Genomic DNA, 16,156 nt, shown 5'->3' on the forward strand with positions numbered 1-16,156 from the left:
TAATCTGGGATGTCACTAATGAATTGATGTTGACAGTAAATCTTAGCATGCATGTATGCTAAGGAAAGGCTTTTGGGGACAATCCTATAATAGTTTCAAAATTTAAATTAACTAGGTATATATAATATAATGGAAAAACAAGACAGTAGACAATGAACACAAACTTTATTTATTTATGAGGGGGAGGACGTCTTTTTTTTTTCTTTAACCAAACTTTGCATTTTGAAATGTTTAGTCAGTCCAGGTGTCAAGGAAATGGAGATAAATATTTTTAACTTTTCTTTCTAGGCCCTCTTACTGAAAGCTTAAAATAGTTAGATTTATCAGCTCAGGGCCCTTTGTTATCCTCTATGATACTAGTAATGAAAAAGCAACTTCCAAATTCAACTCATTAGTTAATGCTATGCAGAAATAACGGAGAGCAAATAAACATGTTAAATTAACTGCTAGTTACAGCACTATAGTTAGTTTGTCAAAATTTCCATTATAAATCCGTTTTCATAATTCATTGCTTAGCTTTTCTAGATAGCTTTAAACTGAAGTACAGTGTAGAAACTCTAATCCCAGATGTATTTTTTTTCTATACAAAGTAGTATAAGAGTATTTTGTTGCATTATGTTAGAGTACATTAGACTATATTTTTAGTAGTCTCACTAAAATACTTTTCTAGAAAACTCAGGGTAATGAAAACACTTTTAGACATGACATATTAAATGTAGCTAATTAGACATTTTAGATGATGTCCTTTCAGTATTTCTCAGAAAGGAGAGTTTCAAAATGACTAAAGCATTTCCATTTCAAAATCATTTTTTCAACATGATTGGACACTCTTTGTATTTAAAAAGCTACACCTGAACTCCTCTGTTGTATTTTTCCTGCACATTTGCATTCCTACATATTCAGGCCTTTTAGATCTCTTTGTACCTAAGCCAAAACCATAGTTTATTAAAACAGATATGAATTGTTATGCAAAAGTTATGTAAATTTATAGTAAATTTCCATTTGTAGAGCCACAGAAGAAAAATTTTTATTTTATGCCTTTAAGTGTAAGATAGTTGATTATTTAAAGTTAATATTTTAAATTTGATAAATATGCTATATTGGTAAGTGGAGCAGAATAAAGATATGTTTAGACATCTAGGAAAATATTTTTAAATTACCAGAAAAAGAATATTTGAAAATTAGCTACTGTATATACTTTCATATGGTTTCCCCTCACCCCCACTTGGCCTTACCATCAACACTTTTAAAATCCCAGATTGCCGATCTTTAGGATCTTTTGACATTTTCACTTGAGTTGATGCCTGGCACACACATTGCCAGCTTGAGTCAAAATCTTTCCATACAATTATTCTACTCTGTGAAATGCATTTTTAAAGTTGCAAAATGGCACATCATGTTTGCTTTACTTTTTGTTTCTGGAATTCAGTTGGCTGTCCTTAAATTCTGGGCTCAAACTTTGAAAATAAGTGGAATTCTTTTTTTTTTTTTTGGTTTGGGGTATTTTGCTTTAAATTATTTTGAAATCATTGCTAAACAAATAAAGCCCTTGATTTCATTAGAATATTTATTTTTGGTATAGTAATTCATGTTTTGAACAGCTCAGACTACAGCAAACAGGCCTCAGTCAGTTTCTCTGTTGTTAAGAACTGCATTTCAGCATTGTTTACCAGCACACTGTGCCAAATGATATGAACCAGGAAGAGTAATTAATTAGATATAAATCACATTCTGAATATGGCAATCACATGGACAGTTTTTATTTTCATTTACTAAGCCCACAAGAACCTGAATGAATAGCCATGCACAAAAAAAGTTAAGGGTCTCGGCTAGTCCCTTATTCATTGCTTCTCTTTCAGGTCAAGGAATGTACAGTTTCATTCACAGAATTCCATGTTGAATTTCAGACTAGTGTTTGGAGGGCACCTTAGTGTGTTCAGGCTGCTTACTGTCATTTGATCTCAGCACCTTGTTATTCTGAGGTGAGCTAAGGACAAGGGCAAGTAGTCCTCCTCGGAGTAACCAGGACAGAATAGCACACCCTTCTTTGCCCACTTGATTCTTAAAAGCTTTTTTATTAAGCATAAAAGTTTTGATTCCAAACTATCTATTGTCCCATAGTAGTATTTTTAGACAATACCTCTCACCTGATTGACTGATAGATTTACAGGACAAGCTCAGGGTCCATATTTTCTCCTAATCAATACAACAGATACTTTACTCCATCCATCAGAATACATTTTGATGGCTAATACTTGATGTAATTGAAATGCTTAACTGACCCTTGATTTTTTGGTTTTCTTTTTGATGAATCAGTTACTCTTGAATAGCTGAGAGCATCAATGGGGGAAGTTTGTTTAGTTTCAGGAACCAATACACCGTTTAAAAAACCCTCATATCTATACAAACACTTTATGACTTATATAAAGTCAAATATTAAAATCTTGAGGAAAGAGTTAGGCTTCCTCCTGGTTTGATACCACAAATATAGACAGACAATATATTTAACCATCAGCCTAAATTTTAACCATAAAGGGGAAAATCTGCAGTAAATCATATTAGTTGGCAGTTTTCAGGCAAAGTTGCCTTATTTTAGTTATGTTTAATTTAGAGAAGACTTAAATTTTGTGATTATATTATTTGCTTTGTATGAAACAATATAAATCTTACCAGTGATTAATGTGGTCATTATTATAATGCTTAGGCAAAGCAAAGTGAATTTATGTATATTACTGTTAGGGAATCCTTCCTTTTATATATTCCCATATTGAATCAATTTTCCTGTTCTAACTAAAAAAATCCATTATGTTAAAAATATGCAGTATAATAATAATGTCTCTGAGTTCTTGAAAAACCTTATATTTGGGGAAATTACTTTACTTCCCTCTGAAATGCAGCCAGGTCTGGGGTGAAACCCAGCAGTCATTCCATACCTCTCAGCAACACTATAGACTATCCCAGGATATAAAGCAAAGAATAACATACCAAGTTGAAGCCTCAAGGGATGGTTATACCAAGAGGCTATATTTAGTGCAAATTGGACTTTGGTTAGAATACAGCACTAGCCCTCCAAGTCTTACCCAGAGTGCAATGTCATAATTATCCTCTCAGTATTTATATAACATCTTTCTTCTAAGGAGTCAAAACATTTTACAGATGCTATTTTATTAATCCTTAATAGATGGAGAGAATGTTTTATTATTCCCATTTTATAGGTTGGAAAACTGAGGCCCCTATAGATCAAGTGACTTGTCTGAGGTCCCATAACAAGTCAGTAGCAGGGCTGGAATTAAAATTCCAGTGTTTTTGATCCTTAATACTATATACTCTTCACATCTTTTCTTTTTCTTTAACAATTCTTTTATTAGTTACAAATGAAGTTTGTGGTCTAAATCACAGAAAAAGCAAGGCAGAGGGGATTAGTGAATTGAGAACCATCTGTGAAGATAGGAAGACTTGGAGTCAAGTCCCACCAGTGCCACAGGCACAAGTAGTTGTGTGACATTTGGCAAATCACTAGGTAACTCTAAGACTGAGTTATTGAGAGGGTACTGACCTGCTTCTGAAAAGGGAATTTCCTCATGGGAGAGTTCCCTATATCATTGAAATAACAGATCAAGCCCTGATCCCTGTCCCTCTAACAAAGAAAACCACAGAGTATTAAATCAAACACTACTAAAGCAGTATCTGCAGGATGCCAAACATTCAAATGAAAACTGAAATATGTAGTCAGCTCTTCTCTGGACATTGTAAGATATTCAGATGCTTTGGATTGTGTTTACAAATTAGGAGGAATGATGGCACTGGCTGTTATCTCTACCCTCATCCATGATGGTAGCTATAGTGCCAAAAGTTTGAGTGCCTCAGGAGACTATCAAGCCCAATTTGGCACCATGAGGGTACCTGTGTTTTTGGAAGACGGTCAGCCATCAAGAAATAGATTGTTTATTGGAGCATCAAGTCACACAAACACAGACAAAACTTATGTTCTTACATAATAAGATGCATATAGAATTCCTGAAAAGAAATGTTTTATAAATCAGTGCTCTTCAAATCAAAGAATAAGATTTCATCAATGGTCTTCTAAGGAGGGATTGACCAGAAGGAAAAGGAAGGACATAATTATTTCTGATGCTTTACCATATAGCTCTTGGCAGCACCCCAAGAGGAGTCATTGGTTGTGACCATTGGCTATAGAACAGAGATTGTTCTTCTGGAACCTGTTGTACAGCATATCCCTGCTTTGCCTCTCATTTCCTAGTCTTTGTCTCTCATGCCTGGAATGTCCCTCTCCCTGACACTCTTCCCCAAGACCTTCATTGCCATCTTTTGAGGTCTCAGCTTTTCTGGAAGGAACAATTCACATGGCTTTTATCTCTTTCAAAGAAGCCTTTCCTAATACTCCCTGCCAGCAAACCATAACATTATTATCTCCCAGGATTATAAGATTAAGAATTGGGAGATCAGAGCACTATCTACCCCAGCCCCATTTTATAGATGAAGACATTGAGTCCTAGAGAGGTTAAATAACTGGCCCATGGTGGGTCATATTCTAGGTTTTCCAACTCCAGATTCAGTAGGTTTTTTCTTTCTACCTTGTATCATAGGTTTTTTTTTTAAATTTAACCTTCTTCCTCCCCAATTAGATGCTTGAGAGTAGGACATATTTCATATCTCATTCTTTGTATTTCTCATGCTTAATAAATTGTCTTGTCCCTAATAGGTGCTTAATAAAGTACTAATCTCTTGGTGAAATCTTGATTTAATTAACTCCCATGGATTCACATATAATTTCCATGAGATGATGCCATGTCTACCCATAATTTCTCTCCTGAGGTCTAGTCACATATCACTTACGTACATTTCCAACTACATACATCAAATTCAGAATGTCTAAATCAGGACTCATTAGAGTTTTCCCTCATACCCACCCTTCTTCCAAACTTCTCTATTTCTTTTGAAGGTATCGCCATCCTTCCAGTCATCAAGATTCACAATCGTGGAGTCATTCCTGATTCCTTACTTGCCCACATCCTACATTTCTATTCAGTGCTTTTTGTTCTAGTTCTAGTTCCACAACATCTCTTCCATAGGTTCCCATCTTTATACTCATTTGGCCATTTGCCCCCTCCCCCACCCAGTTCAGGGTCTCATCACCTCTTGTAATAGCCATTGTAATAGTTTTCTTATTTGTCTCCTTGTTTTAAGTCTCTCCACACTCCATCTTGCACACAGACATTAAGTCATTTGTTACTAAAACATGGATTTAAAACATAGATATCCCTCCCCTGCTCCAAAAGCTATTATATTATATTATATTTTTTATTTTTTAGTCAATTTATACCATTATTCCTTGGTTCCAAGAATCATATTCTTTCCCTCCCTCCCCTACTCCCACCCTTCCCGTAGCTGATGCACAATTCCACTGGGTATTACATGTGTCCTTGATCAGAACCTATTTCCAGGTTGTTGATATTTGCACTAGGATGTTCATTTAGAGTCTACATCCCCAATCATTTCCCCTCGACCCATGTAATCAAGCAGTTCTTTTTCTTCTGTGTTTCTACTCCCAGTTTTTCCTCTGAATGGGGATAGTGTTCTTTCTCATAGATCCCTTCGAGTTGTTCAGGATCACTGCATTGCCACTGATGGAGAAGTCCATTACATTCGATTGTACCACAGTGTATTAGTCTCTGTGTATAACGTTCTCCTGGCTCTGCTCCTCTCACTCTGCATCACTTCCTGGAGGTCATTCCAATTCCCATGGAATTCCTCCACTTTATTATTCCTTTGAGCACAATGGTATTCCATCACCACCAGATACCACAATTTGTTTAGCCATTCCCCAATTAAAGGGCATCCCCTCATTTTCCAATTTTTTGCCACCACAAAGAGCACAGCTATGAATAATCTTGTACAAATCTCAAAAGCTATTATATTTTAGCTATTTATTTAGCCCTATTGGATCTAGGTTAAAATATATTTTTCTCTTTTGCTTTTACAGTCTGTTTCAACCAACCTTTCCTGAGTTATTGCACATTACTCCCCTTCATGCACTCTACAGTTTATCCAGATTGACCTAATTGCTGTTCTCACATATGACTTGGACTCTCATCTCTAGGCCTTTGCTTAGAAAAGGTCCCATACCTGAGTATAATTCCTCTTCATCTCTACCTATTATTATCTGTGGTTTCCTTCAAAATTCAGTTTTAGCACTACCTCTTATTGAGGTCTTTCCTGCTTTGTCCAAGATGCTAATAATACACTCCACCCTCAGTGAAATTGCCTTTTATTTGCTTAATATGTAGTTTATATTTCTTTCTGTACATATAATATTGTTTCTCTCAATAGAATGAAAGCTTTTTGAGGGAACAGTCTGATTTGTTTTTTGTCTTTGCATCCCTAGGACCTAGTAGAGTGCCTGGCCCATAGAAGGGACTTAGTACATGTTGGTTGACCAATTGATTGAATACTTGTTGAATTTAATTACATGACTGTCAGAGGGGAATGAAAATCATTAATTTATGCACGTTGATATTAGGATGATATGAAGTCTGTGGGTTATTTTAAGGTTATAACTTAATGAAGGGAAAGTATTGGGAAGCTGTGGATCATGACTTGGATTCCAAAATACTAGAAAAGAGAATAAGGTCTTCCAAATATAATAATAGTTTGTGTGAAATAGAAAAGAGCAAAATGGTATAGAGTCAGCAAGTAGTGTCTACTGGTTGTTGTAAATGGTGCAGGTAAAAGAAAGTAGGCAGAGAGAGAAAGATGTTTTAGTGCCTTGACTCCTCTAAAAACAGAGTCTATCCTGGATGACAGGGAGCCATTGGATAAGTATGAATAGATCTGCACTCAAATTACATGAGCAAATTGTCACACAAGTCACTCATGTCACAGATGGTACATGTTGGTATATCATCTAACTGGAGAATATTGTATGATTTCAGTGAGACAATCTGGAAGTCCTATGAAGAAAAGATTTAAATAATCTGAATGTGTCAACAGAGTCTGGACAAGAATTTTGGGAGGATGAGTGAAGAGAAATGGATGGGGCTGTGATAATGCCAAATAGTAGGACTTGGCAGTGAATCATGGATAATAATATGCAGTTTTTAAAAAATGTGCACATAATAAAGATACTTTTCTGCTCAAAGCAGGGGTCCTTAACTTTTTTTAATCATGAACCCCTCTGTCAATATTTCAAAGTATACAGATTTCTCAGAATAATGTTTTTAAATGTACATGATAAAATACAGAGAATTAAAGAAAATACAGGAAATCAATTATTTTGAAATGGAGTTATTAAAATATTAAGGATGAGGCCTCTGAAATCTTTCCCTGGATAAGGGGTCCATGGACCTCAGGTCAAGAACCCTTGGTCTAGAAGATAAGCACTAATACATTCACTTTGCCCTCTCCCTCCATTTGACTAAGGGATCACTTCTGTAAAAATAGGATTAGGAATATAATATATAGCCAAAGAATAGAGCAAAGCTAACCAATTCATGATTTTGACTTTACTAACATTCTTCTGTATTCATTCAATAGTCACTTGTTAATATGCTATGTGCAAGATATGCTACAGGAATTAGGAAGAAAAAGATAAATAAGATGTAATTCGTACTTTCACAATATAGTAATTTAGTTGGAGAGATAAGATCTTCAGGAATGAGGATAATATAAAGCAGAAGGTAGGAAGTGAGGATTCATTGGAAGGAGAGATCCCTCTTAACTGGAAAAAAAATCAAGAAAAACTTCATGGGAGATGTAGAAACTGAGCTGAGCCTTTAGGGATGATTAAGATTAGGGGAAGGGACAAAACATTTTAGGCATAGAGAATACTCTGAGTGAAAGTAGGGAGTCTAGAGAATATTAGATGTTTCGAGCTTGGTGGGCAATCCAATTTGGTTAGTACAAAGAATACATGAATTGAAATGTGAGATAAGGATAGAAAAGGAAGTTGGTTGAAACCAGATCCTTGAATTCTAGATCAGATTCAATCTTTGTTCAGTGAGCTGTTGAGAATCATTGAATGTTTTCAAATTGTTAAGTCATGTACTCATAGCTTTGAATTAGGAAGATTAATCTAGCAGTGGTATGTATGATGGATCAGAGAGTAGAGAGACTGAAGATATACACTGATTAAGAGATAATTGGGATGATTTAGGCATACTGATGATGGGTTGAATTAGGTTATTAGTATTAGAAAAAGAAGGGGAGGGCCCAAGAGGGCAGAGATGAGAGATACTATGGAGGGAGAATTAATTGGACTTGGTAACAGTCTGAATGTGGAAGCTGAAGAAGGAGCCATAGATTCTACTGAGCTAACAAACATAAGTGACTAGCCACAGACTAATTGTGGAAGCTGAAGAATAAGGAGCTCCCAAAAATCACCCCAAAATAGCAAAGAGGTAGTTATACTGTTGGAGATGCATTTACTATCCACACTACTCCTTTGCCACTTTTAATAATAGCTAATAATAATAACAGCTAACATTTATATAGCACATTCTGTATGCCAGGTACTTTGTGCTAAGCATTTTACAATTATCTCATTTGATCTTCATAACAACCTTGAGATGTAGGTGCTGTTACCTCTAATTTAAAAATGAGGAAACAGAGGTAAAATGGCTTGCCCAAGGTCACACAGCTAGTAAGTGTCTGAACTCAGGTCTTCTTGACCTTTGGCAGCTGAGTGGTATATTAGATAGATCACAGTGTCTGGAGTCAGGAAGATTCAAAATCCAACCTTAGGCAATAGCTGAGGAACCCGAGTAAGTCACTTAATGCTGTTTGCCTCAATTTCCTCATTTATGAAATGAGCTGGAGAAAGAAATGGCAAACCACTCCAGTAGCTTTGCCAAGGAAATCCCAAATGTGGTCATGAAGGGTTGGACATGACCAAAACAACTGAACAGTAACAACAACTTCCTGACTCCAAGCCCAAAGTTCTGATCCAGTTTTCCACCTAGTTGCCTACACTTATCACTTACTTGCCTTATATTATTAGCTACCTTTTAAAGTTTCTACATTTTATTTCTTCAACTTGATTCGTTCGCTTCTTTGGGCAGAGACTGTATTTTAGACTTCCTCAGCACCTAAAACAATGTAGTGTTTATCATAATTACTTGCTAAATTTGGTGTGAAGATCAGGAAGTAATCTAAAGTAAGTAGCTGAAATGCATCGATTGCCTAGTAGGTGTCCAGGATGGATTATAATCAAGAACCATAAGGTTTTAGCTGAATGTCTTTCAGCCAAATGATGAACAGGCTAGATTTTCTTTAACCTGTGACCCTGGTTAGATCATAACTCAAACTTCTGTGGATTGCAGATGTGGGCACTAGCTTTCCTACTGTGGCATTTTTCTTAAGGATGATTTGAGCTTGGGGATTTAATAAGACATGCACACCTTCTTTGAGGAATTCAGCAAAAAAAAAAATGAAGGAAACTTTTTTTTAGTCCAACTTTGAAATGGGTGAAACCTGAAATATGGGTTTATTTGAAGTGGCATCTTTGCCTAGGCTCACCAGGCTTCATTTCAGTTGGCCACAGCAGTGACAGATTCTTGATAAAATCTACAGTTAAGAAGAATGACTCACATATTTTAGACCTTGCCTGATGTACTATTTTTGTTGTTGTCATTTCCTAATTTTTGTAGGTGGTGGCCCTTGGAGAAGTACCAGATGGGACTGTGGTCACCGTCATGGCTGGTAATGATGAAAATTATTCTGCTGAGCTCCGAAATGCATCTGCTGTCATGAAAAACCAAGTAGCAAGATTCAATGACCTGAGATTTGTGGGTCGGAGTGGAAGAGGTGAGACTTAAAAAAAATAATGTGTTAAAGCACTTTGCAAACCTTAAAGCACAGTCTAAGTGAGCTATGGTGATGCTAATGATGCTGATGCTGGAATCAAAACATTAGAATCTTGAAATAAAATATATATGAACTTCTTTGTAAATAAGGCAACAGCCTTTCATATCCCAATGAGAGGCGACTCACATTTTATTTGAAGACTCAGTCCAGGTAACATTTATCTTTCAGATTCCTTTCATCTTTTGGATTTGTTTCATAAGTTTGAAAATTGATGGAACTGAATGAAGTGTTTTCAGAGGAACTTGTTACTAAATTTGTTGAATATGTGAGGATGAGGTAGAAGGGAAGGAAGGTTTTTATAGCTTGAAGTTCTGGGTTATATGGAATCAGATTACTGAATTCATTGAGTAGCCAAGAGGGAAGAGAAATCCATATTGGTTTCTTGATGGGACCCCAATTGCCCTTTTGTTGTAGCAGTTTGTTATTATGTTCTTCACTTATCCTTGTATCATAGCATCTTAGGTTGAGAGCGACTCTAATAGAGGTTCTTAAGGTTTTTTTTGAAATCATGAACCATTTTGGCAACCTGGTGAAGCCTCTGAATTTCTCAGAATAATGTTTTAAAATGAAAAAAAAATACATTGGAAACCAATTATCCTGAAATGCAATTATCAAAACATTTTAAAAAGTTCAATTGCTTTTCTCATGTTAAGAATCCCTGTTCTATGGAGACTGCAAAATAGCATGATCATTGTTTACTCTCGAAGTAGGAACGCACAGGCAGAGATATAACTAGCAATTTTTATACCTGGGGCAGCACAAACTGTACCTCGGGTTAAGGAGCATGAAATGAACCCTTAAATCTACTTTTAAATCCAAGATCCTGGAATCCAGTGTGGTGAGGGATTGAAGGTGTGGGGAAAGCAGGTGTATACCTGGGGCCACAGAGAGGCCACAGTTCAGGAAGCCATTAGGAAGAAGAAAGAAGCAGACAGGTCAGAGCTGGGAAGAAGATTATCTTGGATGTGAGATGGCAGTAGGAGGCAGGCCATCTGGAAGCTTCCTGCTTTTAACAGATCCTTCCTGGTAAGCACTAAGCCCTACTGTTGCTATAGGACTATAAGTATTTTTAGGACTTTCTAAATCGTACATACACCCTGAAGACAAAACCCTAGTTGCTCCATTCTAGTTAAGGCTCTGTGTGCTTGCCTACCCCCTTCCATCAGTGACTGGCATTTACCTTTTCAGTAAGATTAAGAAAATTGAATTGAATGTAAACCTTTAATGCATCAACTTGCTTTTACTTCAACAGGACTGTAGAATTGGTGAGTCTGATAAATGATCATGACTCTGAATGTCCCTTTGGTATTTCAGGATTTCCTCTCATCTGAAATCTATACTGAAATTGTAGGAAGCCTTTTAAAAGATGGTAAATAGAAAATAATTTCCTTTTAGCGTTTTTGCAGCTGCTTCATAATTAGAGCTAATGATGGAAAGGATGTCTCTAAGGAAAGCAACTCTTCAGTTTTCACAGCATTCTCCTGAGACTGTCCTATATATCATCTCCCTATTAGGCTTAATGTATTTATTTGTTTATTTAAACAAAGGGAAAAAAAAACAATCCCACTGTGTGCTGCAAATTCTGCTTTAAAAAAAAAAAAAACAACTGCAAATTCCCTTCTGGAATAGCCAGAATAGAATTGTGGGTCATAGGAAATGAGAGGCTCCAGTTTTTAAACAAAGTCCAAACTGACTGCTCTTAAGTTTGGATCAGATGTCAAATTATTACCATTGTAAAAGCTTGATAAGGAAGATTCAAGAAGGGCTGTTTCCGATGAGTAGTTTTAGTTTACTTTCTAGGAACATGGCCAAGAAGTTGTACTTTTAAACTTTTTTTTTAAAGAACAATTATGCATGATAATGGGATACTGTCACAGAAAGGTTGTTTGAAATAAAATGAAGCTGGGTCTCTCCACTGGAATCAAAGCAAAAGGTGTTATCTCTGCATCATGTTTAAGTTAGCTTCATTTAAAAAAAAAAAAGAGCTATTCTATCTTACTACCGAATGATTAGTTTTGAAATCTCTGACTCAATCACCAGTACAGCCCCACATTAAAAGTACAGTACAATATTTCTTTTCTCTAATAAGCACACAAAAGAACATGCTGGACTCCTTGTGTGTTCTCAATCTCATTTGAGTCCTATGAAATATTATTTTCTATTAAAAGAGAGGAAATGGAGTTTGGTATTTAAGGAATCAGCACAATTTTTATTTTACTTTTCATATTCAGGCTAATGTTTTCATTTATAGTACTTTTGTATTATATAGACTCTGCATAAGTTTTCTCTGATCAATTTGAGTAGAAACTATGGCAAAGTGATAGTGTACTTTGTAAACCCTCAACATATTTATTTAAGAAACTTCAAAGAGAAACAAAGGGTGTGCACTGTTTTACTATATTGGCTTTCTGAGTTTTGGCTGGTTTCCCAAATAGCAATTTTTATATTTAAAAAAAAAGACAGACTTAACTGCTTGCAGACTTTTCACGCATGGAAGATGAAGAAAGCTTCTTTTGATGAAGTGTAATTATGTCCAAACAGAGCTGACCCCCTCCCCCTATATTTCTTATGATCTTAACTGAAGAAAGTAGGGTTTTTCCTTTGAAGCAGCCGGGACTTGGTGGAGGATCTGAAATGCTCCAGTCTGCTGCCAGAGGCAGGATGGAGAAATTGGTCCAGACTTGTCTTAGAGACTTCTACGATAGAGAGAGAGAGAGAGAGAGAGAGAGAGAGAGAGAGAGAGAGAGAGAGAGAGAGAGAGAGAGAGAGAGAGAGAGAAAGAGAGAGAGAGAGAGAGAGAAAGAGAGAGAGAGAGAGAGAGAAAGAGAGCTGTAATAATAGATTATTGTATCAGTACCATATGATATATTAAAGGAAACAGTTAACAGCTAACAGAATTCAGGAGAAAAAAATATCAAGAGAATGTTGATAAGATGAATCAAACCAAACATTGTTTTTTAAAATGAGTTAGTTGTTTTTCAGCTACAGGAAACTCTTTAACCTGCATCTCTTTGTACCTGACCTGGTTTATTGAAGATTTTTTCCAGTTTCCTCTGATATAATTCTATATCTTCATCTTTGAAATAAGGGAATTGTCCTTGATGCCCTGTGAGGTCCCTTCTAGCTCTAGAGCTATGGTCCAAAGATCTAGATTTTTCTTAAGTTGCTATACTACTTCAATATCTTGCTACAATTATACCTTTCCAATTCATTCATTCATATATATGTATATATATAATCCAATACATATATGCATATACATATGTATATACACACACACACACATATATATATGTATATATATATATATATACTGTTCTTGAAGAAATGGACAGGATTTTGTGGTGTTATATTGTATTTTCCCTTGGTTCAGGAAAGATAACAAAATCTACTTCATGACAACACATTATAGAAGGTTGTGTAACTATTCTAATTTGACCATGCAGAACTCCACTGATGCCTAACACTTTGGGGCTTGTTTTGCAATCAGATATTGGTTAGATAATAGCTTTAGTGAAACCTATTTTATATACCTGTGGTTGAGAACTGCACAGTTTCAGATCATGCTTTCCTTTTCTTTAAAAAAATTTTCTTTTTTCTTTATGAATTCAACAAATATGAACATTTCAATATTCCAAGAACAGAAAAGAGCATTGTATATGAAACTTTGAACTTATTAGTAGTTATTTTTAGGTGTACTTAAATTTAAGTGTAGTTATTAAAATTGGGCTCTCCTGAATTTCTCCCCTTCTGAATTTGTTTTTCTTCTATTTTAAAAAATGACTTTATTATTGTTATTTTCTTTGCTTTTCTTTCTTTCCTTCCTTCTTCCTTCCCTCTTTCTTCTTTCTCTTTCATTAACCAGTAGTAGTTGCTACCTACTGCTTCATAACAATTAAGTTTAATTAGGTAAAACCATTCAACAGATTGGTTATGTCAGAAGATGTTTGCCTCATTCTGCACCAGTCTAGTGCATCCATTGACTCTGCCAAGACACTTTTGATGTTAGTCTTTTCATATCATAACTTCATTGGTCAGAGTTCCACATATTCCCTTTTTGTCTACATTTTCAACAGAACAATGCTTACTTTTTTTTTAAAGCCCCAACAAAAAATCATGCTCTTTTTCACAGCAAACACAACTTGAAATTTCAAGTCAATAAACATTTTTAAAGAGCCTACTGTATATATGTATACATAATGGTGTATTAGTCTAAGAGAGAACATAGTAGAAATAAAAGGGTATTTCCTGCCTTAAAAGAGCATTTCCCACTCAGTTATGCCTGCCAGTCCCTCAGGCTATCATAATGATTGTCTGTCAATGTTAGTCTCCTGTGGTTACAACAGAAAATACAAGACTTGAGGATATAGTTCGGAAGTAGCCCCCAGATAAATCTCTGGCTGATGAAATTAGTGAATCAGCACTAAAATTAGTTGTTAGCTTTCAGGAGTAAAGAACATACATTTTTAAGGGTATGTCAAAGGCTAATAAAAAAGGATGTGTGGAAAAGAGATTTCTTTTGGCCGATGAAAGATATCCAGGAAAGAAAGTAAGACTTACTTTGAGGAAAGCATAAATATCTAGATAAATATATAACTTATAAAATGCCCATTATTTTGAAGCAGAGAATTAATTTCTAAGTTGAGAGATGTTCCCTGAATTTGTCTTCTGTATTACCTACATCTTTTTTTCAAAAGAATAGCAAGGAGTGGGAGGAATCTGTTAAAAAAAATTAATGTTAAGCACATCTTGTTCTTTGGGATTTGATTTTGGAACAGTTATAATTTAAATGCTTATTTCTTCCCTAAAACCACCTCCCACCTCTTTATTTGAGAAGGATAAATTGGGGCATTATGGCAAACTGGTTCCACTTTGAAAATTTGCATTAGTTTTTAAATTGCAGACTGGATGTCTAGAATGTTGCAGATTCTCCTCTGTATAGAATGTTGCCTTTGAATTAGGAGAAGAAATAATACTGTTTAACCTTCAATATCTCAAAATAGGAATAGATTCAAAACAAGCTTAGCTAAGTTTGTAGATGATGCTTCAGTTAATAATAGAACTTAAGGATACTTGGGGCACATCCCAAACCTTTTAAAATGTTTTATCTAGGGGGCAGCTGGGTGACTCAGTGGATTGAGAGTCAGGCCTAGAGACGGGAGGTCCTGGGTTCAAATGTGACCTCAGACACTTCCCAGCTGTGTGACCCTGGGCAAGTCACTTGACCCCCATTGCCTAGTCCTTACCACTCTTCTGCCTTGGAGCCAATACACAGTATTGACTCCTAGATGGAAGGTAAGGGTTTAAAAAAAAAGTTTTATCTATGCCTTTAATTTTTACATGACAGTCATTCATTTCTGGATAAATTCCCCACCCCTTAGCTACATTGAATCCTCTCTTGCAAAAAAAGAAATATAATAATGATCATAATTGACACAACTGAATGCCAGTGTTTGTTCGGGGTATTTGGCAGGCTGCCCCTGAAAATCCTCTCCCTCCCCTATTCTTTAGGTGGCATAAGGGATAGAATGCTGGATCTAGACTCAGAAAGACCTGTGTTCAAATCCAGCTGCAGATGATTACTATTTCTGCTACCCTGGACAAGATACTTAACATCTCTTTTCCTAATTTTTTTCCATTTATAAAATGAGGATAATAATAGCACCTGTCTCCCAAGTTTGAATGAAATGATATTTGTAAAGTGTTTTGCAAACTTTAAAGCATATTATACATATCACTATTATTATAGCTGTTGCTACTATTTTTATTGTTATTTAAAGATTGGAAGTGGATTTCATCCTGCAGGACCAGTTTTGGCTATTATGATTACTCAGACTCCCCTTCCTTTGAGAATTATTTTCACTGCCATTACTGTAGATACTGCAAAAATTGTTCATCTTACTTTGTATCACTTCATATGTCACCCTCATATTTAGTTGAATTCCTCATAATTGTAATTTCTTCCAGGACAATAATATTTCATTACATGCATATGCAACACTTAGCTCATCCATTACCCAATTGATAGCATCCTACATTGTTTCCAGTTTTTGCCTGACACGAAAAATGTTGCCATGAATATTTTGCAATGTATGGAGCCTTTCTTTCTAGCGTTTATCTTCTTAGGGTATATGCCCAGTAGTTTGCCTCTAGATTTTTGAGATCAATGCTATAGAAACAACTACTATCTTTCTCCAAAATCAGATATTGCCAATGTTTAGAAATTGCAGACCTGAGCCACTTGAACCATTGCTCTGACTTAGCATGTTGAAGT

The 16,156-nt window shown here is 35.6% G+C and overlaps 1 protein-coding gene across 4 annotated transcripts in view; it reads left to right on the forward strand.

Moving 5' to 3' along the window:
• RUNX2 (RUNX family transcription factor 2) overlaps window positions 1-16,156 on the forward strand; it is a 234,194-nt gene that overhangs the window by 107,711 nt on the left and 110,327 nt on the right. For all 4 annotated transcript variants that reach the window (XM_056818340.1, XM_056818343.1, XM_056818342.1 and 1 more), the window contains one exon: window positions 9,666-9,822. In XM_056818340.1, the coding sequence (XP_056674318.1) occupies window positions 9,666-9,822 (157 nt within the window). The remainder of the gene's footprint in view (window positions 1-9,665; window positions 9,823-16,156) is intronic.

This window comes from Monodelphis domestica, chromosome 2, assembly GCF_027887165.1.
Source record: "Monodelphis domestica isolate mMonDom1 chromosome 2, mMonDom1.pri, whole genome shotgun sequence".
Lineage (NCBI taxonomy): Eukaryota > Metazoa > Chordata > Mammalia > Didelphimorphia > Didelphidae > Monodelphis > Monodelphis domestica.